Source organism: Balaenoptera musculus, chromosome 6, assembly GCF_009873245.2.
Source record: "Balaenoptera musculus isolate JJ_BM4_2016_0621 chromosome 6, mBalMus1.pri.v3, whole genome shotgun sequence".
In the NCBI taxonomy this organism is placed as follows: Eukaryota; Metazoa; Chordata; class Mammalia; order Artiodactyla; family Balaenopteridae; genus Balaenoptera; species Balaenoptera musculus.
The window spans coordinates 34758753-34783475 of NC_045790.1; the positions used below are offsets into that span (position 1 = coordinate 34758753).

The 24723-nt window shown below is 58.1% G+C and overlaps 1 protein-coding gene across 5 annotated transcripts in view; it reads left to right on the plus strand.

Moving 5' to 3' along the window:
* Positions 1–24723, plus strand: part of CNTFR (ciliary neurotrophic factor receptor) — a 39419-nt gene that overhangs the window by 7850 nt on the left and 6846 nt on the right. For all 5 annotated transcript variants that reach the window (XM_036856659.1, XM_036856656.1, XM_036856658.1 and 2 more), the window contains exons 2-4: positions 1020–1134; positions 13457–13541; positions 17695–17928. In XM_036856659.1, the coding sequence (XP_036712554.1) occupies positions 13457–13541; positions 17695–17928 (319 nt within the window). In that variant the 5' untranslated portion in view covers positions 1020–1134. The remainder of the gene's footprint in view (positions 1–1019; positions 1135–13456; positions 13542–17694; positions 17929–24723) is intronic.

Below are 24723 nucleotides of genomic sequence, written 5' to 3' on the forward strand. Positions count from 1 at the left end.
ACATGGAGTCCCTTTCTCATGGGTATGTGTTTAGGCACTTGATCATGCCTTTGGCAGACACATCTGGGACCTGTTTTGGCAGGGAGAGGAGCAGTTGAACCCTGAGAATCTTCCGGGGTCTTGTAGAAGTCGAGGGCTCTGTTAGGTAAGTGGAGTCCTAGAAGCAACAGTGACTTTCAGAATAGCCAGCTTTCTTACCAACTACCAGTCATGTGACTTTGGGCAAGGTGCTTTTGTTCTCTGAGCCTCAGTTTTCCCACCTGCAAAAACTGTATGTTAAGTCCTCAGCATGGTATCTGGCTCATCAAGGACGCTGAGCAAGTGTTAGCTGTTCCTGTTACTATTGGGAAAGTCACTGTGTTGGTGGGAGAGAGATCTGCAGAGCCAAAGTGGTATAGCAGAAGGGCTTTGGAGCTAGATTTGCCCTCATATCTATGCTCTGGAACGGATCAACTGTGTGGTCTTGGGCAAGTTAACCTCCCCGAATCTCAGTTTTTTCAGCTGTCAAATGGGAATGATAATAGAACCTACCTCACGGAGAAGTCATGAAGATTAAATGAGATCATGCATATAAAGTGCCTAACTGTTCCTGACACATAACAGATGCTCAATAAATCGTAGTGGTGATGAGGAGAAAACAGTATGATGGTGGGTGTTTATGCCCTGCTGGGGGCCATGTGTCTCTGTTTGAGTATGCATGGGAGAATATGTGTGACATGGAGGTGCTTGTGTCTGTGAACTGGTTGTGTGGGGATTTTGGATTGTCTTTGGGTGCATATCTATGTGTGGTGTCAGGCCACTGGCTTCTGGCCTCCTTTTGTCTCTGTGGTTCAGAACCTGAGGTCTGCAAAGGGTGCTGCAGGGAGTCTGGATCACTCCCAACTTTTTCTCTTCTAGACACTTACCTGCTGCCTGCCTCAGTCTCTCCTTCTCACAGTGGGGTTGTGAGTGTGAAATGAGCTCTGAGTTGGACTAAGGTCTCTTCTGTGGCCTCTGATTTGTGCCCTTTGCCCTTCTAGAATCCAGCCTTGTCACATCGTCCCGCCTCCTTGGTTTTGGAAGTCTCAGGAAGAGTTTGGTCTGGAGGAGGAGGAGGGACATTGATGTGCTCGGTGTGCGGCCAGCGGTGAAGAGGTACGTGCTGGGGACCCAGGGAGGCAGGTCGGTTTCAGGGCATCTGGCAGGTGCACTGGGGCTGTGGGTCTGGGGATGTGAGTGAAGGAGGGCCTGAGAGCCCTTCCTGCTCTCCCCTCCTCCTTCCTCCTGAGGCTTTTCATGCCCTCATGACAGGCCTGTAAAGGGGAAGAGACTTACCCACAGTCACACAGGCAAGGGCAAAGCCAGGTCAGAAAACTGGGTTCTGCACTGAGGGAGCTGAATCTGGATGTGGGAGTATGTTTCTGTCTCACCGTCAGGCTCGCTCTCTGCCCCCAAAGCATCTCTCTGGCTTGACAGCAGGGAGCAGCTGGGCTTGGAGGAGATGGGATGGAGGGTCAGAAAGTCCAAAATCTTCTGAGGCCAGCCTCGGGGGCTGGGCCTGACTCTCCCCGCCTTTCATTCCGGCCAGGCAAGGGCCCCGGATTGGCAGCCCCCAGGGTGGGGGTGTCCATGGGATCGAGGCGCGCTGGAGCGGAACGGAAGGGCCTATTGTCCGAAACCCGCCAGAGGCCCACAAAGGCCCGGCCGGGCTTTTCATCTCAGCTCCCAAACAGACTGGCCATTTTCCCGGCCTGGGAGTTGGGGGGGTGGGGGGGTGGGGCTGACCCTTCAGAACTAGGAATGGGGTGTTGTTGAGGGTGCAGGGGGTGGTATCCAGGCTGACAACATGGCCATAAAAGGGACAAAATGGAGCTGGGGTTCTGAAGAGGAGGAAGGGAGGCTCCAGAAGGCTGGAGAGAGTTAAGCTTCTGTCTCACTGTTCCCAGAGGACCTAGGGACTTGGAGTGGGGTATCTGACAGAAGTTCAGATTTACCCAATAATAGGGGGCACACCTGGAAGGAGTGTGATGGCCGGTTGGGAAAGTGAGCTGCTCAGCTGTGAGGGCCATAATCCTCCCCCCGATTGGGGACGTCTTAGGGAGCTGGAACTGGGATCAGAGAAGAGAAGGCTAGTGGTCAGGCAAGAGAATGGGCTCCCTGCAGCAGGAGGGACTGAGGCCAGACAGCAGGAAGGACTTTCTGCCAATGAACAGTAGCTCAGATGCCCTGACCCTGTCCCTGGGGATCCCAGAGGATCACAGAGGCAGGGGAGCTGGAGAATACCCCTGGGGGCTAGGGCTGAGGCAGCTTCTGTGGGGGCAGACGAGGAGGCCGAGAGGGAGGACTTGGCAGTTCTGTCCACCCTCCCGCAGCAGCACCTCCAGCACCACTTTAAAGACAGCTTTTTAATTTAACAAAGTGGATGAAAAACTGTTTTTGGAAATAAAAGATATCTGCTGTCTCCCAGGCTAGCACTCAGCCCTTGCAGAGAACCTCTCTCTGGGTTTCTTCTCGCCGTCGGTGACTCCTTTCCTCTCTCTCTCTCTGTCTCTTTTGTTTGTTTGTTTGTTTGTTTCTGCTCTTCAGCCCCCCAGCTTCCCCTCAGCCTCCCCATCACCCCCCGACCCCCGGCCCCATTCAGCCTCCATGGGAGTGTCGTCCTCAGCCTCTTATTTCCGTGTCTCAGTATCTCCTTCTGTCTCTCTGCTCCCAGTCTCTCTCTTCCGGGGCTTGTCTCTCTCTCCTGATTCGTCTCTGTCTCCCAGCCTGTCTCAATCTCTGTCTCCCTTCCCCCCCTCCTTTCTCCCCCAACCCCTGCTCTAAATGGGTCTATTTAAAACACCCGACGCTGCCAAGTCAGAAAAGCGTCTCCTGATAAAGCGCATTAGGCGGAGGGAGGGAGGAGGAGGGAGGAGGGAAGAGGGAGCGGCGGGCAGATGGATTGATCCAAGCCGGTAACCCCATTAATCAGGCATTGTGGATCCCCCTCCCTCCCCCAGCTTCAGCCCCTTCAGAGCTAAAAGCCGCTTAAATATTTATCACCCCTCCCCCATGGGGGCGAGGGGAGGGGTGTGTGGCCCTCGGTGTGAGTGTCCCCAGCCGCCTGGTCTCCCCGCATGCGTGTGTACACATGCGTGCATGTGCTTGTGCGTGCACGTCTGACAGGCCCAGGGCCCAACTGTCGTCTTGCCCTCCCACCACTTGAGTGGCTTGCTCCCCTGAGCAGCCTCTGGGGACCTTGGGGTTCTGGCCTGGCTCCTGCCCTTCCTGAAGAGTTGGGCATGCAGAGTAGATACCCTGGGCTCCGTTGGGGGTCCTCATGCCCCCCAAAGTGCAGGACCGGGAGGCATTGCAGTGTTGTTCTCAGGAGGCAAGAAGGGGAGCTTTGGTTCAATGTCCAGATTCCCCCAAATTCCCAGTGCAAGAAGTCACCTGGGGAGTAGAGTTGGGGACTCTACGTTTCTAGAGTGCACGAAGGTCCCTTGGAAGGCTGGTGGAGGTTCCCCCTTTCTCCTCACAGGGCAGAAATACGACCTGGGGGTGGGATGGGGGCTTCCCATTACCCTCAGACATGCGGGAGGGCAACCTGGGCCGGGAGGGGGTCCCCATCACCCCCAGAGAATAGAAAGGTGGCCGCTCTCTGGGGGTGATGTGAGTTGGAGCCCCCATGGCAGCAGAGGTCAGCCCTGAGTGAGACCGGCAGGGGTTTGTCCCAATTGGCCCGAGACAACTTGGCCCTGGGCGGGGGAAGGGAGGCCGCGGCCGGCCCTGGGTGTGAGGAGGGGCCCCGGCCCGGAGCCGGGAGGGTCCCTTCCCCCTCCCCTCCCCCTGCATCGAGTGCCACATCTCCTCCTGACTCAGACAATTAGATTCAAAGGATGACCTCACTGCCTGCCGTCCCTCACTCGCTCCCTCCGCTAGCTCGGCTCGCTCGCTCGCCGCGCGCTCCTTCCTCCCCTCCTCCCGGCCCGCTCGCCGCCTCGCCCGCCCGCCCGCCGGGACTCTCGGGGGTGGGGATGGGGGTGGGCGAGGGGGGGGGACACGCCTGCTCCCCAGGCCGCCCGGGCCCCAGCCCCGAACCCCCGGGGCCCGATGCCCGCGGGCGGCCGGGCGCACCCACGGAGCGCCGGAGGCACCGACTGGGCGCCTGCACGGGGACCCAGGTCAGTGGCCGCGCAGCCGCAGGGCCGGAGAACTTGTCACCCCCGCTGCCGCGGCAGAGACGCCCCCGCCCGCGCCGCCCGCCAGCCCGCCAGCCCGCCAGCCCGCCTCGCCGCTTCCCGCTCCTTTCTCGGCCCCCGCCCCCCGCGGCTGCTCGGCCCTCCTTCTGCCAAGCTGTCTCTCTTCTCTTCTCTTTCTCCCCCCCCCCAGCCCCCCTCCTCTGCAGCCGGTGGGAGGGGCTGGGACTTCCTGAGGTCCCAGGGATGGGGCCGGGGCCCAGTGGCTGCAACTGGACCAGGCCTCTGAGCGAGCAGGGGGCTCTGGCTGTGTGCGTTGGCCTGGGGGAGGGGACCAGCACCTGGGTGGGAAGGGGGCTACTGAGAGAGAGGCCCAGGGTGTGGGGGACATCTAGACAGAGGGCATGAGCTCCTGATAGCTTTCTTTTCTCCCATCCTGTGGGCCTCTCGCCTGGCTTCATGTGTCCCCACCTCCTAGCTAACTTCAGTCCCCGCGGCCTGGCTTCATTTGGCCCCCACAGCCTACGTTCTTTTGGGCCCTGTCGCCTAGTTTCCGCAGACCTTGCTGCCTGATTTCTTTTGTCCCCACGGCCTGCTTTTCCTAAGTCCCCATCACCTGGCTTTATGGGGTTGCCCTGCCTGGTTTCCTTAGGTTCTGCTGCCCGGTGTTTGCTCCCCCGCCTGGCTTCCATGGAGCCCTCTCAGGCTCACTTTAGGATGGGGCATCAGGGCTCAAGCTACACCTGGAGTGGCAAGTGGTGAGGATGTCAACAGCATTGCCAATTGTTCTCCAGTTGGGGCCCTGCCAGCACAGCCTGGATTCCTTTCTGCCTGGACAGCGACACAGCGTCCTCTCTTGTGATGGGAGGTGGGGCTGCAGGGTCCAAGGACACTTTAGGATTCTTGTCCTCAGTGGTTTGTCAGAGGAGCACTGGCTTGGCCAGTGCTGTCCCCATCTCTCTTTGGGGTCTGACAGTGATGACAGGGCTTTGGCAGGGGCTGGGGGTTGAGGTCGAGGCCTCATCTCCTTCCCCTTGCCTCCCTTCCTGCAGCCAGGCCTGACATTCAGGTGCCCTATAGACAGTCATAGGCACAGAGAGGTTTTGAAGAGGCCTGGGGTCACTCAGCAGGTAGCTCGGCTGAGAGCCGCTGCTGCCCCTCATCCTGGAGAAGAGGGGGTGAGGAGGTGAGGCAGGAGGGCCCTGGGGAGCAGGCTGGTTTCTGGGGTTTGCTGGCTCCTGCTGCCACCAGTGCCACCATCTCTTCACCCGGGGGCTCCCTCACCCCTCTGCTCTGGCCAGGATCTCCCCTCATTCCCAAATACTGGCAAAAGCAGGGCCAGGAGAGGAAGGAGCTGAGTAAGGAATAGTCTGTTTCCTTGATTTTCAGGAACTTTCCGTTCCTGCTTTAGGCCACCCTGAGCTTTATCCTCTCTTGCCCCAGGCACAGGCCAGGCAACCCGAGGTCCCAGCATGGAGTATGTATCTATTTCCTACTGCCGAGCGTGGGGGTGTGAGGGCTGAGGGTGCCGGGGAGGGGGGGGGAGGGGGCGGGGCTCTGCGTTTCTGGAGGTGCTCTGTTATCTGTGTGGAAGGGTGAGTGTTCTGAGTGGGTGCTGGTATCCATATGTGAGACCAGGACTGTTTTGATTGAGTGCGTGTGAGAGAGTCTGTTGTGTGTGACTGTGGCTGTGATTCGTGTGTGCGCGCATACCAGCGTGTGTGAGGCTGTGGCAGCGGGTGTCCACGTGGGAGGCCGTGATGAGTGGCTGTGATGGGAGACTCCAAGTGCCTGTGGCAGCGAGAGGCTGCCTGGGTGTGTCTGTGAAGCTCTGGCTGTGTGTGGTGGAGGTGGGGGACTTTGGGAAGCTCTGCCAGTGGTAGTGAGAGCCCGAGTGTGCGTCCCATCTTGGGGTGAAGTGAGCACTGGGTGTCACGTACCCCTGAATCACTGGCGTGTGTGTGAGCATGTGTGCGCGCATACTCATGCCTGTGTTTACCCATCAGGAACAGATTGCTCTGGCTTCCCCACTGTGCGGAGGGGAGGAAGGGGGAGGAAGGATGGCTTGCTTTTGCCCAGCAGACCAGAAGCTTCCTCAGAAGTAGTGTGTGCAGTGTGCGTGCGTGTTGGGGGGGGGGGGCAGGGAGAACAGCACACGTGAAGACAGTTGACGTTTCTGTTCCCCTGCTCACCTCTGGCTCTGTCGGAAAGACCGTCTTCAGTTCTTTTCGTTACACATCAATGCTTCACATGCACTGCCCACCCCCACCCCCCTTTGTGTGTGTGTGTGTGTGTGTGTGTGTGCGTGTGCACGCGTGCACACACAAGCTTGCAAGCATCAACCTCTGTGTATATATTCGAGGGTGTGTCTGCACCATAGCAGTGATGGGGCCAGGGGTGGGGTGTAGTGGGAGATGCTGAGGCAAATAGGTCTTTGCCCCAGCCCCCAAGTGTGGAAAGCTATTCTGTCCATCCTTCTGTCTCCACGGAGGGCTCTGCAGCCTCCTTTCTGCCCCTGCCTCATCTGCTGAGAGCCTGCTCCCCTGCTCGCGGAGGGAGGTCTCAGTCAACCCTGTTGCTCTGCCCATCCCCCGCCTTTCATGGAGTTCTTCCAGCTGTCTAACCTCCTGCTGCAGCGTCTGTCCCTCCAAGAAGGCCAGCCCCCAAGCCCCCACTCCCCCTGGACTTAACCCGACTGGTGTGTGGGCCTTTTCTGGATAGAGGGATCCTCCTGATTCTTCTAGAAGCCAGAAGGGACTCTGGACTGGGGTTAGGGGATGAGGGATTTGGCGCTTGTACCTCAGGTGCTGTGAAGCTATCCAGAGCCCATGTGCCCAAAGGGAGGATATGAACTTATCTGCCCCTTCCTGCTTCCCATTTGAGAGGCAGGGGGCTGGATCAGATGACTTTTGAGGGAGAAAGCCCAGACCTTTTGCACCGAGAGGGCTGCTTAAGTCCAGGCCTGCATATGTGAGCATATACAAGCCGGTGCCCAGGTCACCAGGCAGCATGCAGGCCCCCGAGTGGGGCTCCACATGTGCGCACGGCTGGTGGGATTCAGACTCCCATCTCCCCAGGACACCTCCCAGCTGCCCAGCCAGGCCCGTCATGGGAGGCCCGCAACACGCCCGCACACACGTGCAGCAGGGCACGCACATGCTGATCTCAGGGTCCCCACGGTGCAAGAGGCTGGGGGGTGGGGGGTTTGAGCTCTCAGAGTCCAGGCTGCTGCCAAAATCCATCGGAATCTTGTCCCCCCCCCCCAGGCCCCCATCTCCGGCTGTGGAGGTCACAACAGCAGGTGCGGATACCCACCCCCCCCAACTCACTCACATTGGGCCGCCTCCTTTTCCACAGCCTCAGCCAGAGGCTGGAGCTGGGGGACCGCTCCCCCTGCCTCCCTCCTGGCCCCCCTCCCACTGGTGCTCAGCTTCTCCTGCCCCCTTCTGCGGGGGAGGAGGGGGCATATGTTTGGGTGGGGTCCTTTCCCCTGAGCACAGGGGTTGCTCCCGGAGCGGGTGGGGATGGGTAGCCCAGGAGGAGATATGGCTTGAGTCCTAAACCCAGGCATGGCTTCTGGGTCCTGTGCCACTTAGGGTGGGGGCACTGAGAGCTGAGAGGAGGGCCAGGTCTGGATTCAGAGAGAAAGGAGAAAGAGACAGGGGGAGACACCGCGGGGAGTAGGAGCCTGCCCCATGGCCAGCCGGCCCCAGCCCAGGAGCTGGCCCCTGACCCAGGCCCGCCCCCTCCCCCATGGGGGGCCTGCCGGGCCAGCTGCCAGGGGCCAGGCCTCCCTCCTTGGCCTCCGCCCCACCCCCAGCCTCTGGACCGCTCAGGCCTCTGCCCCCCCCCCCCCCACCGCCCACGCTGTCCAGGCTGCCTAGGCCTGGTGGGATCTGGGGGCCTCCTGGCCTCAGCCCCTCCTCCCCATCCTGGAGCTTCCCGCCCGCGCAGACTGTCTCTCCCAGCCTCCCCCGCAGCCAGCGCTGTTCCTCCCTGCCCACCATGTCCTTGTCCCTGTCTCTGCCCCTGCTCTGTCTCTCATTTTCCCTCTCTGTCTCCAAGTGTAGGTGTCTCTCTTCCTCCACCCTAATTCCTCTGCAGGTCTGAGGCCCCTAGAGTTTCCTAGGCCTTTGAATCAGCGGGTCGTCCTGCCCTGGGTTCTTGCCTCATTCCCAGGGTGCATCTTCTAGGGCTGTGGTAGGGAGAGAAGAAGGGGATGAGGCCCCAACACAGAGTGCCTTTTCCCTTACCCTGGGGGACCCTGGAGTCTGGGGTTGCCAAGGGAGACTGGAAGCTATGGAGATGTCACCTTGGCCCCTGCTGTGGGCCAGATGCCCTCCATCAGAGGGATGCTTCTGACCTCACACCAGCCCCAGGCCGAGGGGGGTGGGGTCCAGGCCAGTGACCTTCACTGGATCTCAGTTTCTCGGAGGTACCACGTGGGGCCTCCCCGTTCATTCATTGTCCAGGCCAGATTGAACCTACCTGACCCTCAACACACCCACACCAACCAGCACCCTGAAGCCCGAAGCTCAGAACGCGCTATTGCACGTCGACACACACGCAGTCAGAGCTGGGCCCCAGGCAGTGGTGCCCAGAACCCCCAGTCCCATCCTGGATGTGGCAGGGGTTCCCCAGGGTTGGGTTGAATAAGTTAAACTGCCTTGTTTCTGCAGGGGTAAATAGAGGCTTTTCCAGACTCACACTTCCCTTTCTTAGGTTTTGCCTTCAGCTGGGCAGGGGCTGAGGGCTGAGGTGCAGGGCACCTGAGCTCCTACCAGGGCTGGCAAGAGGGGTCTTGGGCCCTGGATCCTAAGCCAGAAACTGGGTAGTTGAGGTCCTTGATCTGGAACGTATCACTGTGTCAGTGTCCCTGCTGGCGACTGTCAGCCTCCGTGGTGTCAGCATTACTGAGGGCTGGTGTTACTCTGTGTGACTGTCCATCTTACTGAGTCTGTCAACATCCCTGTGTCACTGTGGATGTCACTGTCATTGTTAGCCTATGTGACTGTCAGTCTCATTGCATCTTTGATTCTGAGGTTACTGTCATTGTGACTGTGTCAGTGTCAATAGGTGTCATTGCCTTGTTTGTTGATGTCATTGTGTGTGACTGTCACTCACTGCATCATTGTCACTGTGGTGACTGTCAATATCCCTGTGTGTCATTGTCAACTGTGCAACTGTGTCATTTTCACTGGGTGTTGTTATCAGTGTGTAATGTCTTTGTGTCATGGTGGAACAGTGACAGTAAGTTGGGGGCCCAGGGTTGTCTCTTGATGTGTCACCTGTGTGTGTGTGTGTGTATGTGTGTGGCAACACTGGGGGGTTCTGTGTCAGGAGAGGTGCTGGGCTTCTGCTTACAAGGGGTTGGGGCTGCTGGGCACTTGCTAGCGGGGTGCCCTCTGTTCCCTCCTCGTTTCTGGGGCTGGGGCTGGCGGCCAGGCTGGGCCTCTGGAAGGGTCTGCAGGGAGCCTGGGCCAGTTTGCATAGCCCTCATCTGGGGCTTTATGGGATTTATGCTCCAGATCTATCCCAGAGCCATGGGGTGTGGACTTGGAAAATTCCTGGGAAAGATGCTCTTTGCCCTGGGATGGGTGGCCTGAGGTGAGCTAGGGTCGGGCAGAGGTGTAGCTTGGATGCCTCTGGCCTCAGCTTCCCTACCTGGGAATGGGTCCAGCGGGGACTCGGAGGGAAGAGGGAAGTGAAATTGGCCTGGGGCCCCCTGGACCTGCAGGTGGGGTGGGATGGGGGTTTTGTCCACCCTTATGCCCTGGGGGCTGGGCTCCTGGATTCATAGGCAGAAGCCCTCCAGCCCTCAGGAAGCCCTGCTCTTGTCTCGGATCAGCCAGCGCTGCTGCACTGACGGCATCCTCTCCTCACACTGCAGGAGGTGGGTGGGCTTGGAGGGATGCTCTTGGTGGGCACAGAGACCCTGCCGGGGTCTCTGTCACTCTCTCTGGGCCTGTCTCTCCCTCTGTCCTTGAATCTCTGCCCATCTCCTACGCTCCCTGTCTCTCTTCCTGTGCCTCTTCTTCCGTTTCTCCCTGTCTTGGTCTTTTCTTGTCCCTCAGGGTCTCCGCTCACTGCTTTCCCTCTCTCCTTGCCTCTCTGTTCCCCCCTCCCTGGGTCTCTCCCTTTTCTGGGTGTCCCCAACCGTGCAGCATCTGTCGTGGTACCCCATCCCCCCTCTCTGCAGTGCTTGCTCTCAGCAGCGCCCGTCTCCCATGGCTGCAGCCCCGTTGGCCCAGGGCCCGGCCCTTACAGTAACTCATCGGGCTGATGGAGGCGACTTTGATGAAGAAGCCACCCCTCCCCCTGTGGGGACCTGGGTGTGTGTGTGTGTGTGTGTGTTTGCTTGTATGCCTTACACTCGTGCCAGGCCATCTCCTCACCCGCACGGCCCTCCCAACTGGGACCAGGAAGGAGCAGGGAGCAGAGGACCACCCTGTCCCTCTACTCCCATTCTGTGATCTAACCTCTGTCCACTCTGCCTGCCCGTCTGCCTCCTGATGCCCTGGTTCCTCTCCCGTGTGGTGGGCAGTGGGCTGGCTCTGAGGTGGAGTATCTTCCTGGCTATGAGGAAAAGGCACGGGAGCACGGCAGAGATGGTCGAGGAGGGTCTGAGGGCACCCTGCAGGGGTTGAGGTGGGGACCAGGTAGGCCTCCAGCCTCGTATCTCTCTTTCTCCAGCCCCAGCTCTGAATTTAGCACTGGTTCATCCTGGGTTCGGTTGCTCTGAGTTTAGCGCTGGTTCATCCTGGGTTCAGTTGCTCTGAGTTTAGCGCTGGTTCATCCTGGGTTCGGTTGCTCTGAGTTTAGCGCTGGTTCATCCTGGGTTCGGTTGCTCTGAGTTTAGCGCTGGTTCATCCTGGGTTCGGTTGCTCTGAGTTTAGCGCTGGTTCATCCTGGGTTCGGTTGCTCTGAGTTTAGCGCTGGTTCATCCTGGGTTCCGTTGCTCTGAGTTTAGCGCTGGTTCATCCTGGGTTCGGTTGCTCTGAGTTTAGCGCTGGTTCATCCTGGGTTCGGTTGCTCTGAGTTTAGCGCTGGTTCATCCTGGGTTCCGTTGCTCTGAGTTTAGCGCTGGTTCATCCTGGGTTCGGTTGCTCTGAGTTTAGCGCTGGTTCATCCTGGGTTCGGTTGCTCTGAGTTTAGCGCTGGTTCATCCTGGGTTCGGTTGCTCTGAGTTTAGCGCTGGTTCATCCTGGGTTCGGTTGCTCTGAGTTTAGCGCTGGTTCATCCTGGGTTCAGTTGCTCTGAGTTTAGCGCTGGTTCATCCTGGGTTCGGTTGCTCTGAGTTTAGCGCTGGTTCATCCTGGGTTCGGTTGCTCTGAGTTTAGCGCTGGCTCATCCTGGGTTCCTTTCTTCGCCCCACCACTTGCTGACTGTGACTTTGGCCATTGTCTTACCCTCCTAGGCCCGAGGAGCAGCTAAAGATGGGGGAGTGGCAGAGGGTCAGGAGCCAGGCCAGGTGGTAGCAAAGGCCTCAGGGGTCACAGATGGGGGAGGGGTAGCCGAGGCCAGTTGGGGCCTAGAGAGATGAGCTGTGCCAGGGAGGGGCAGCCGGAGCTCCTGGGGCTGTAGCTGGAGGAGCACCCGGTGCAGAGGGGAGGGCTCGCCTGGTGAGGGGCGAGTGTAGCAGTGGGTAGGCAGGAGCCCTTCCCATAGAGGAGGCCCCGGAAGTCAGATCCTCTCCGGCTCCCCCACCCGCCGCTCCAGGCTGACAGCCACACTTGTCTCCCCTGCTGTAGCTCTGTCTGCAGTGTCTCTGGCTGTTCCTCTGGCAGTGTGTCCGACTGTGTGTCTGCATGTCCCTGGCAGTGTTTTGAGTGGTATGGATACTTCCTGACTGAGCATCTGGCTGTGTCTCTGGCTCTCTCACTGGCAGTTTTCCTGGGTGTATGCCTGTTTGTGTCTGTCAGTTCCTCTGGTATTTCTCTGCCTGTGTGTCAGGCAGTTTCTCTGGCATGGTTTCTGACAGTGTCTCTGGCTCTCCGGCTATGTTGCTGATGGTTTCTCTGCCTGTGCTGCTTACTCTTTCTCTGATATGTCTGCCTGCGTTTGGACGAGTCTTTCACAGGGTTTCTTGCGGGTCCTTTGGTTGTGTGTTGGCTGTTCTCTGGCCGTGTCTCTGGCTGGTTATCTGGTTTATCTACCTGTTTCTCTGGCTTTGTCTGATCGTGCCCGGCACAGTCTCTCCAGTCTGTGTGTGGGCTCTTTCTCTGGGGCTCTGTCTCTTGTTTTGGGCAGTGTCTCTGGCTAGTGTCTTTGCTGTGTGTCTGGCTGTACCTCTGGTAGTGGCCGTGGTTGAGTGTCTGGCAGTGTCCCTCTCTGGATCTCTGCTTCTGTCTTGTTGACAGTCCCCCTCTCTCCTCAGACTGGGGCAGGAGAGTCAGGTTTGGAACCTTTCCTGCAGGAAATAGTTATCTCCCTGCCCTCAGGTATGGGCATGTGCTGGGGTGGAGTGGGGTGAGGGCAGCCGGACCCATCCCAGGAAGCAGGACAGCAGGTAGGGGGGCCACTGGATCCATCCTGGCTTCTGGGAACATGTCCTGAGTGTGCTTTGTGTACCCACATGGGAGTGTGTAGACACTGATGCGTATCTGCTGGGCTGGGGCTCCCAGGCCCCTGGGCTGAAGGACGGGCTGTGGTCCCTGACAGGGAAAATCCCTCATCCTTCTCTTGATCATTAAGTGTCCACTAAAGCAAAAGCCACATCTGACCTGGTCACAATGTACCACTGCCCTGGTACCCTGCTGCTCTGAACTTCCCAGAGCCCAGTGGGGCAAGGCTCACCCGGGGATGGGGGTGGGTTGGGGGAACATGGCAGGGGCAGATCCGAGGGGCTCTCTCCCCAGGAGCGTGGCAGGGGGCCTTTCATTCAAGGCAATTTGGAGAAGTACAGACCTCCAATTAAGTTAGAACATCCCCCTTTCAGTTTGTGATGTTTATAGCTAATTAGCTAACCTTACCAGTGAAGTTATTTTTTTCCTAGAAAAATGGCCCTAGCATTACCAGTGATCTGTAACCCATCCTGCCTCCAGCGGCTGTACTGAACAACAAACCATTGTAGGTTGCCTTCTACCATCTTAGCAGACCTCTGCCTACAGGTGCCAATGATGTTTTCTGTTGCCTGAAGAGGATCCTGAGCCCCATTAAGAAGGGCATTTGGGGTCAAGGTGCCCTGGCCCTAGGGCTGGGATTTCCCAGTCTTGCCTGAGAGGAGGGGGGGCTCCCCAGGAGGCTCCTGCCTGGGCTGATGCTGCCCCTTTTCCCCGCCGCCCACTCTTTCCCAACAGATGGCTGCTCCTGTCCCATGGGCCTGCTGCGCCGTGCTTGCTGCTGCCGCTGCCGTGGTCTACGCCCAGAGACACGGTCCACAGGGTGAGTGCTGGGCGGGGGAGCTCCCTGCTGACCCCCTCTGGGAACTGAGCGTGAACCCTCCCCGGCATAGCTGTACGCACCCACCCAAGAGCCACATACTGCCATAGGCTGGCATCGTCACACATGAACATGAGTCATATGACACTGATATACGGGGTGACCCACTGATGTCGTCCCGTAAACACAGTCCCCCAGTCACTCCTGGGCGGTCTCATGCTGATGGTATCTCTGGCTTGAGATGATCTGTCCCTCTGCCCACTAGCACTGATACAGGGTACAGGCAGGTGGGATGGGAGTTGGGGGCAGCTAAGGGCAGGGCCCTGTACAGTATCTGGTGAAATGGGGTCCCCTCGGATTTATGGGGGTGCAGTGGGAGGCACTGAGAGAGACAGTGGGTAAGAATATTTCCCCTTATCCCAGAAGGAATACAGGGACAGAGATGGTAGACTGAGGACAAGGTGTGGGGATGGGCAGGGTGACAAGTGGGAGAGGGCTGGCACATCAGGGAAGGGGCCCGGTCAGTGAGCCGGGCTGGCTGGAGGGGGCAGGGATCGCTCAGGCTGCGCCATTGGCAGCCTCCTGCACCTCCCCCACAACTTGTCCAGTGAGTGCTGAGTCGTCCTCACAGACCACGGGGCAAGGAGCTGCACCCCTGCTGGGAAACGTTGCCACTGGCCCTTCTGCATCTGAGGCAGCACCTCAGACAGCCACGTCAGTACGAGGTCTGATCTCGAGACTCCTTGAACGAGGGAGCCTCCAAGTGTAGGGAGCTCCCCGCCTTGGTTGTGTCCTGCCCCCCACCTCAGTTGGCTCAGGTAGAGGCAGAGAAGGTGGGGGCATCTCTGGGGCCCAGGCGCAGAGCAGACCCTAATGGCTGAGCTCCATGACCCTCAAGGCTGTGGGCTCAAGGAGGGCAGTAGGTCGAGGCTCCTGTGGCCTCTTCCTCGTGAGCCCAGCACTGAGGCCCAGAGAGAGCCTGGCCTGCCCCAGGGCTGCTCCGCAGTGGGCAGGGACTGAAGGGACCACCGGGCCAGCCCATCGACCCCCACCTGCAGTCGGCCTGCCTGGGGCTCCTGTGCTGACCGGACCAGCCTAGGCCCGCCAGTGGTCTTTCCCGTTGGCCTCGCCCCTGCCCTGTGTGTGGGCACAGGCTGCATCTCTGAGAGTGTGAGACTGTCCTTGTGCGTTAGACTGTGTGCTTGTGTGAGTGAGACTGTGTCCCTGTTTGGGTGCGTTTCTCTGTGTAGTTATATCCTTGTGGGCTGTGCCCTGTGTGTGACATAGTTGATGTGTGACCGTGGCCTTCGTGGGGTTGTGTCCTTGTGGTTTAGACTGTACCCCATGTGTGACAGTTTGTTAGTTTCTCTGTTTCTGTCTCTTCGTGTGTTCGTGTCCCTGTTAAACTGTCTCTCTGTGTGTGAGACCATGTCCCCATGTGTAACTGTGCCTCTGGGTGACAGCACCCTTCCTGTGCATGCATGTGGCCTCTTATCAGGTGTTACTGTCCCTGAAGTGGCACAGTGTCCCTGCGTAGCTGTGACCTTGTGGATGGTTGTCCTGTGTGTGCTTTTTCTTCTTTGTGGTGACTGTCTTCATCCTATGTGTATGGTGATGTGAAGTTGCTTAGGACGCTTGGGGGGACTGTTTCCAGCATGTGGTCCCCATGTGAGCCCATGTGCACAGGTGTGAGGGAGCCGTCAGCTCTATCCCTGTGTGTTCTCCATGTCCATGACCTCATCCTGTCTCTGTCTCTTATCCTGGCTTCTAACAACCTTTTCACAGCTGATTCCTTTGGAGCATTTGTCACCGCGTCAGGGCCAAGAAGCCCATCCTCCCCCTGCTGCTTGATTTAATTTCTGAAATGGACAGCACATCAGTAGGGGCACCCACGGGGCGGGAGGAAAGCTGTCCAGAGACAAAGGATTAAATCACTGCCATCTTTGGAGCTGTTGCATGGCTGTGTGTATTGCCATTGCTGTGTTAATTGTAGCAGTTGTGACACTGTGTGATTGTCATGTCACATTACCCCCTCTGCCTCTGCATTGTGGCCTGTAGTTGTCATCTGTCATTGTGTTGTCATTTTTTCATTCCTGCCCTGCCCTTACATGGTTGGTTTGTCACTGTTGTCAGGTTGTGTTTCCATTTCCTTTGTGAGGCAGACAGGGTTCCCCACGTGTTACCCCACTGCCATTACATTCATTGTGCTGTTGGGTTGGTTTCCTCATCTTGCGGCTGTACCTGCCCCCCAGTATTAAAGGGCCATACCGGGGCCATGTTAGTTCTGAGCTGCTGTTGGTCAGTGTTGATGTGTTGCTGCTGGGACCGTGATGGCCACGCCCCCTCCACGATGGTCAGTTTTCAGCCTCCTCCTCAGGCCGCTGGATGCAGAGTCTCTGCTGGGGCGGGGGGTGGGTGTGTGTGTGTGTGCAGAGAGAGGGGCTTGGCGTGTTTCCTGGAAGCTCCAGGTTTTTGGAAGGGAGGCTGGAGGGGGGCTCAGTGGCTAGGGCTGGTGGACTGGGGGGGTGCTCTATGGCTTGAGCTGTGGACACTGGGCCTCTGGTCAGAGGGAGGCCCCCAGTCAGTCTCTGGTCCAGCCTCACAGCTGTGGCCTCCAAGGCCCCCCGGCCACCACCCTTCCGCCTGTTCATCCTCTGTTCGGCTGGTCCCAGGCCCCACAGACGAGTGGTCAGGGCTGGCTGGGTTTCCTGCTTCCCTCTCCTTTGACGGGGACAGAGAGGCTCAGAGAGGGGCGAGACAGAGACAGGCAGCGGGGGAGAGAGCTGGAGACACAGAGAGATCCCCGGCACAGGGAGGGTGACTGAGGCAGCAAACAGGGACAGATGTTTCAGCACAGAGAAAAGCAGAACTGGGGAGGGGTCTATAAAGGAGGGAAGGGGGCGGCTGGCGCCATGGGGCGGGGGGGTGGGGGGGGATCCCTACCCCCTGCAGTCCTGGTGGTGTTAACAAGTCTAATTAAGAGGCCACTGGCCCAACTTAATTGGCTCTTTAACAGGAATTGCCTCTGAAAATCCCCCGACTCTGCGGGGTGGCTCTCTGGAGGGGAGATGTGAGGGATTGTTAACGAGGGATCCCGCGACCACCCCCCCGCCCCCCTCCCCCTCGCTCTGCCCCTCCCACCCTCACTCCACAGATCTGGCTGGGATCAGGGAAGCATCTGTCCTTCCAGGCTTGGGAGGCAGGATGAGGAGGGTAGATTCGCATCTCCCGGTGCCCGCTTCTCTGGGGCTGTCTGTAGAATCGGTGCCTTGGACTTCCTCTGTCCCACTCGCCTCCCCACCTAGCGCTGCCTCTCGACAGGTGCTCCCTCCCGCCCTTCCACTCCAGTCTCCTGGGCTCCATCCATCACGCCTGGGTTGCCGAGGCCAGGGCTGGGGTTTGCTTTTGGCTCTGACAGGCCCCTCCTGGGGGCAAGAGAGGAATGGTCAGAGAGCTCCCTCAGTCCCAGCACTCCCCCACCCACACCCCAAGCAGTTCCTGCCTCATGATGATGTTGACAGCTGCCAGGAGTTCCCTAGGGCTCCTGTCCTGGACCCTGCCCATTCTCCCTTCTCCTGCTGCTGCCCCAGCCCTGTATGGTTGGGAGCGGGGGGCTTGTCAGGGGCTCAGAGTCAGGGAGAGGGAGAGAGGCAGGACAGAAAGACAAGGATGGGGAAGATGAAGAGATGGGAAGAGACAGAGGGAGGAGTTCAGGAGAGGGGCCCCTCAGCCCCAGCTTGCCTGGGTAGCAGATGTCAGTGACTGGGGCTGGGCCTGTTGGTGGCAAGAGGTTGGGGTCGTGGGGGTCAGGAAAACTTTTAAAAGGACCTGGGGACTGGAGGTGAACTGGGTCTTCTCTCCCAGCACGCTACACAAACTCTCTACACCTACACACATACACACACAGTCCCCAGATGTGCACACACACGTACGAATTTGGAGGCACTCATGTACCTGTACCCTTGTACGGCCGCACAGGAATTTTGCATACCCCTCATCTCCCCAGGACACTCACACAGTGAGACTCAGAGCCTCTCGGCCTGGACTCCTCACTTGTGCACATTCACGGGCTCTCATCCGTGCATGTTTGCCTGGGGGTGCTGGGTGGGGCTGTGACCTGTGACTTTTGCCTTGTGCCCTCCCTGCCCCCCCACAGAGACACCCCACGTGCAGTACGAACGCCTGGGCTCAGACGTGACTCTGCCGTGTGGGACGGCGAACTGGGATGCAGCTGTGACGTGGCGGGTGAATGGGACAGACCTGGCCCCTGACCTGCTCAACGGCTCTCAGCTCGTGCTCCGTGGCCTGGAACTGGGCCACAGCGGCGTCTACGCCTGCTTCCACCGCGACTCCTGGCACCTGCGCCACCAAGTCCTCCTAAATGTGGGCTGTAAGTGTTACTCCCAGCACCCCTCATTTGACCTCCCACTTCACTCAAGGGCGTTGTCCATGAGGCCCAGACCCTTGGCCCGGTTCAAAGCCCCTTCCTGGTGGTAGTGGTGGAGGCCCTGACCCTTGCCCTCTGATCCTATTTGAGCCTGCTCTTCTGACCTCTGAGCCCAGTCTCACCCCCTGAGTCCGGACCCCTGGCATTTTGCACTTGTATCCACCCCCACTGGAGATCTTTGAGATCCTGAAATCCTGTTCCCTATGACAAGATGGGCACAGGAGGGCTGGCAGGCATGGCCCACCTGGGGCCTGGTGGGGAAGAATCCGAGAGTCCCAGCTCCGAGCTGGAGTGGCCTCACTCCACTGTGTCCTCTCACAGGGTCTGGCCCTGAGGGCCTTAGGGAAGAAAATGGGGTATACGGTTATGCAGGTAGAGGTGTGGCACTCTGGGAAGCTCCAGGGAAGAAGGAAGGCTTCCTGGAGTGTGAAGCACATGGAGACTTGGAGGATTTGGAAGATACACTGAAAAAGTTCTTTCTGGCAGAGAGCTGAGTGTGACCATAGGCTTCAGAGGCTGGGAGGGCATGAAAAGGCCACTTGGGTTGGTATAAATGGCAGAAGGGAGCTGAAGGAGGGGACGGGGCAGATCATGATCCTAGAAGCTGGGGAGTGACACGATCAGAGTCATGTTGTTAAAAGGTCCCTCTCTCTGTGCTGCGGGGAGGCAGGTGGATGGGCAAAGGCGGGGGCAGGAAGGAGGCTGTTGCTGGGATGCAGGAGAGATGAGGGGGACCTAGGACCGGGGCATAGAGTTGGGGAAGTTGAGAGGGGGTGATTGGACCTCCAGGAGCTGGTGATGGATTGGAGGTAGGGAGGACAGGAGAATAGAGAGTGGGAAGAGTCGAGACGGCTGGTGGTACCAATCGCTGCAACAGAGACAAGGTGGAAGGGTCAGCTGGAGGAGAAGATAGCGTGTTCTGTTTACACGGTGTCTCAGTTTGGGTTTCCCTAGAATCAGGTGAGAATTTGCATACAGGTAGTCTATTTGGCAGGTGACAGAAACATCATAAGGGATATGGGAAAGTGATAGAAAAGGAAGTTAAGCTAGCCGGTAAAGGGGGAGTTATCTAGCCACTGCTTCTGGGCAACTGGCGCTTAACCCGCTGGGGGAGCCCCGGGAACCGAGGCAGAAAATGCGTCTCAGAGTTCTCCTGCCTAAGGAGTGCGGGGGCTCAGATGCTTATACACTAAGGGGTCGGGGTGGGGCTGCTTTAATTCCCCAGCACTTTTGGCCTGATGCCCTGACAGGCAATGCAGGTTTTGGTGGCCAAAGAAAGCTCTGAGGCAAATAACTGCAGAAGCAGTCAGCGGGTACGGGTGAGGGATCTGCGGCACCACCATCTGCTATAGACATGTTGGGTTGTGGTCCCCGGGGGACAACCGGGAGTTGATGGTTGGTAGCCAGTGAATCTGAGGGTCTGGGACTCGGGGAGAGGCCTGTGCTGGAGATGGGAATTTGGGGGGGGGGTGTCAGCATTAACTCCTTGGGAGGGGGTGAGATGGCCAAGGGTGAGATTGTGGGATGAGGAGAGAAGAGGACCCAGAACCCAGCCCTGAAGACCATCACTGTAAAAGGGGTTGATGGAAGAAACGAGCCACAGAAAGATGAAAGATGAGAAGGAGCCGGCAGGAAGGTAGAAGGAAGAGCAGGTGAGTGTGATTCAGAAGAGGCGCTTGGAGCATCGGGATGGTGAGGTTATCAGTGTTGCTGATGGTCATCTGGGCAGGCCTCTGGAGCTCAGCCAGAGGCACCAACTGACAGAGTAAATACTCTGAAAATAGCTTCTTTTCTTCTTGAGCCAAGGATTCAAGCTTCTCCGGCCTCATCCCACTTGGGTGATGCACCCCACTGTCTGAAGATGGTTTCTTTACTCCTGGGAGCTACTGAGGGGAGGAGACGCTTGAGGGACCTGGAAGCAGGCCCTTTCCCCACTATCAGGAGACTGGTGTGGACAACCGTGGGAAATGTTAGGCTGAAGTGTTGCTCAGGGTCCGCCACAACACTGACCCGTCAGTGGGGCTAGAGGAGAGATACAGGTATGTTTTGGTAGGGATGTTCCTTTCCCCACAGAAAAACTCTTTTATGTGTTTTAACTGGAGAGATGGCAGTCATCATGAAACGCCTTAGTTGCAAACTGAGAGTGGAGTGACCCCTGTCGGCCAGCTTGAGATATGCAGGATCAGCCCACCAGAGTCCTCCCTGGCCCACCACAGGGTACGTTAGAAATGGACCATGCAGCCTAGCCCTGGGCCCTTACATGGGGAAAAAGGCCATATATTGAGTGCAAGGAGTATGAGGCCAACTTGGTACAAGTCACCCATACCCTTGTCTTCTCAGTTCGAGTCCCAGAAGTCCTCAGGATGGACAAGGCTGGCTGTGATGGCTGGGCCTTGGTGGCTCTGGGCCCCCATTCCTGATGACTCGATTTTCTTTGAGAGGTCATTGGAAGGGGATTGGGTCTAGATGTAATGCCTGTAGCCATACCCACAGCTGCCCTTTGTGACCAGAACCCAGACCTTTTATATATAGTGCTGATCACTCCCCAGGCCCTGCCTGTCAGAGGAGAGCTGGCCATGAGTTGGCTGTAGCATTAGTTACAGATACTTATCTCTCATTGCCTTGTTTCCTTCTAAAGAGTTGGTCAGAGGAACAGGGGACATTAATCATGATTGTTTCAGTCACTTTATATTAGTAACAAGAGACTGGGTTTGGCAACACTCAATATCAAATTATCCTTCTCGCCAGTGCTCAGAGAACAGGACAAAGCTACCCCTGATTTGTGGGCCATTCAAACTAAAAATTATTCAATATTTATCCTAAACATATAAGATTTTCATGTCTCTATTTCCAAGGGAACCTGATCATAAAAATATTCCGTTGAAAGTCCCCTTAACCAGGCTGATCCCTGAACTGCTTCCTCCTGACCCACCTTCCTGCCCTCAGGCAGATGGTCACAACGAGCAAGGAGGCCCCTACCCAGGGTGATGAAAGGACCCCCCGCATTAGGAAACAGGATCACAAGGTTCCTTTCAGTAGCATCCTTTTGTTTCCTTAGACACTGCTAATTCCGTGTCATTCTGATTTTAAGCTGAAATAAATCGGAGATTAAGTGACTGATTTTAAATAGACAGTTCTTTGTCCAGGTTTCAAATATTTGTCTTTGATTGGTCAGGACAGGAGCTCCTGAACCCCTGGTTCAGCATCGCTTCCTCCTCAGCTCTGTTTGGTGGGGAAGGAGAGAGCAGCCTGTGGTTGAAGAAGAAATTGGGGAGAAACGATGGGTAGATGGTGGGCATTTAGGAGTCCAGAAGTTGGGGTGCCTCGAGGGATGTCACGAGATAAGGTTAGGACAGGCCATGGGTCTTGAATGCCAGGCAGGAGGAGGAGGAGTGTGGGTGCGGCCCAGGCAGGGCTGGAGCTGGAAGGGTCACCCCGCCCCGCCTGGCCTGATCTGGCCTGGCCAGGGGTGTGGGCAGCCCGCCCCTCCTCCTCTCTGAACTGGCGGGCAGGCCTCGTGCGTGCTGGGGGCTCCAGCCCAGGCGGGCTGGCGAGATGAGAGGAAAAACATGCGGTTTGGTGGGCTGGACATGGAAAAACAAGCCAATTAGGAAAACAAACAAATCCTGGGCCAGCGGGGGTACACGCACGCATGCACACGCACACACAGCACCGCGTGGGACTCAGGGACGCCCTGCCACAGGCTGATGCTGTCACTTGGGCATCTCAGGAGCCCCCATGGGGGCAATTCAGGAAGTCTGGGCATCCAGGAGCATGCCTGTATGTGATATCATGACACGTATGTGTATGGGCTTTTGCTCACACACAGCCTCTAACATGCTCTCACACGGTGTTCAGCTCATACGTGTGAACACACTTGGAATTCTGGGCACCTTCCCACACCCACAATTCGAAAAATGCATTCAGACTTAAGTTCCGTCTCATACGCAGCGTCTCAGGTTTGTAGTCCCGCTGTCACTGTTTCACACACAACAGCGCATTTACGCGGAGGACCTCAGCCACACAGCCTCACACGTGTAGACAACCCCCAAGTCACACAGCCTCACCCCGAGCCCCACACAAATGCAGTCACCCGGCCACGCACAGCCAATCGCAGCAACACTGCTGCCCAGAGTCCCAGTCACACACAGGAAGCCTCTCGGAGTTACGCACACAGCCTCACAATGGCAATCTCTTACAAACAGCTTCTCCCCTGACTTGCAGCACGCTCCCAGCAGGCCTCCTAATTGCATACTGTCCCACAGCCTCACACTTTGTCTCTCTCAGCACACCCACCTCCGCCCACCCGGCCCCTCAGCTGGGCTCCAGCTGCAGCAAGTCACTCCTTTTCTTCCTTTTCTTTGTTTTTCTTTCCTCCTTTTCCCTCTGAGAAACCTGGTCCCTGTCAGGAAACCCAAGCCCTTCCCTACTCAGGGCCCAGGGCCAGGCTGGAGTAACCAGATGGCAGACAAAGCCCTGCCTGCCCTCCCTCCCCCCGCCCGCCCCCCATGACCTGCCCAGTCAGAGAGGGGAACTGGTTTGCGGGGGGATGTCTGAGGGGAGACGGGTCCGAGGGGGGAGGACGGTCAGAGGGAAATGGAGGAAACCGGCCACTGGGGAGGCTGGGCGGGTGCGGGGGCCTGCGAGTCCAGTGCCATGGCCCGCTCTGCCCTCCAAAGAGTCCCAGGTGGCAGGGAGCTGACTCTGCAGGCTTCAGTCCCCCCTCCCCCGCCCCCCGCCCAGTGCCCTTCTCCTTTGAAGCTGGGGGTAAGGGAGGGTGGTGGTAGGAGGGGGCAGTGGAGGCTTCTCAGCCAACCTCGGAATGTCCTTTCCTCCCGGGGTGGCTGCCAACGCCGGCCTGGCCCACAGGCCCCCACGAGGCGCTTCCTGTGTCCTTGGCCACCCCCCACCCCCCCGCACGCCTCTGTGCCCCTGGGCAGATAGGCACAGGGTACGTGAGGCGCGCAGGATGAACATGGAAGAGACACAAGATGGACATGGGGCCAGGAAGGCTTCCTGGGGGAGGCAGGCAGCCGCGGGCAGAAAGCAGGCTGCCCCCCCGTGCGGGCTCAGCTGGCCTCCAGCTCTCCCCTGCAGGCCAGGGGCTGGAGCCACCTCTGCCCACAGCATAGCCCGCGCCACCTGCCACATACAAGCTCCCCTCATGCCTCTCTGACCCCTTCATCTCCCCTGCTGCAAAGCCAGGTCGGGCCCTGGGGGTTCGGCCCCAATACATACGTACTTCACATATACTGGACACGTACATGCAGTCACACACAGTCACTCGCAATCCCGTGCACACTGTGGATGGAAGCCCACGGCTCCCCAAGTATCACCACGGCCACTCAGCAAGTGTGGACATGCACTCCCCCTCACCGTCCCTGGCTTATTGAGCTGCCCCCCTCCCATTTCCTGTCCACCTGTCAGGCAGGGGGCGGGGTGGGGGGGCACAGGCGGGAGGTGTCAGTGTCCCTGGAGCCGTGGACGGACATGCCTTGCCTGGGTCAGATCACAGAAGCTGCCTCCTTCCAGGAACCTGAGCCGGCTGTCCTCATGCCTTACCGAATGCCCGAGGGTGGAACAGCTGGGCTAAGTGCTCACGGCAGCAAAAAGAGTGGTTAGACAGCAGAGAGGACTTCCCAAGTATGTGTGTGTGGTCGTGTTGGTGGGTATCCCCATCCTGGTGTTTAGTACCAGCTCTGGCTTGCTGTGTGACCACAGGTAGGTCCCCATGCCTCTCTGGCCCTCCGCGTTCCCCAGAGTAAAGGCAGCTGCTGACCATATAAAGGGCTTCTTTTTTCTTTTTTAAATAAATTTATTTATTTGTTTATATTTGGCTGCGTTGGGTCTTCGTTGCTGCGCTCGGGCTTCCTCTAGTTGCGGCGAGCGGGGGCTACTCCTCCTTGCAGTGCGTGGGCTTCTCACTGCGGTGGCTTCTCTTGTTGCGGAGCACCAGCTCTAGGGGCATGGGCTTCAGTATTTGTGGCAGACGGGCTCAGTAGTTGTGGCTCGTGGGCTCTAGAGCGCAGGCTCAGTAGTTGTGGCTCACGGGCTTAGTTGCTCTGCTGCATGTGCGATCTTCCCGGACCAGGGCTCAAACCCGTGTCCCCTGCATTGGCAGGCGGATTCTTAACCACTGCACCACCAAGGAAGTTTCCTAAAGGGCTTCCTTAGGGGTCTGTGATGGAGAAGCTGGGGGCTGGGGCTGGGGTGAGGTACACACCAAGGGAACAGCAGCTTCCTCTCTGCACACACACACAGTCACACATAGTCATGTGCTCTGAGAGCCATACACATAGACATTCCTACATACGTACCCACATACCATCACACATCACTCATTCATGTCACACACAGAGACACATATGTGACATATATGCATATGAACAGCCGCCCAGTGCTGTCGTTCATGTGGAGCCACCAGGCCTGTCCTCGTGTTTCTCATTCTCTCCCGAGGGGAAGCCTGGGATGTCTCTTCTCCAGGGAGTGCACCCTGATCACCCCACCAACCAGAGGACCCGGTCAAGACCCCCCCTTGGCCTCTGTTGCACAATCTTCCTCTGGAAATGGACGCAGTGTGGCAGGAGATTTGGGGTTGGGGCCGATTCCCCCAGACATCACCTCCATCCTGTGATCGATGAGCTGAGGCCTCCCCACAGTTCCCGCCTCCATTGAGCAGGTGGGGGGGCTCTCTCTCCATACAGCCCGTTTTCCTTTAATTAAACATCTGGCTCTCTG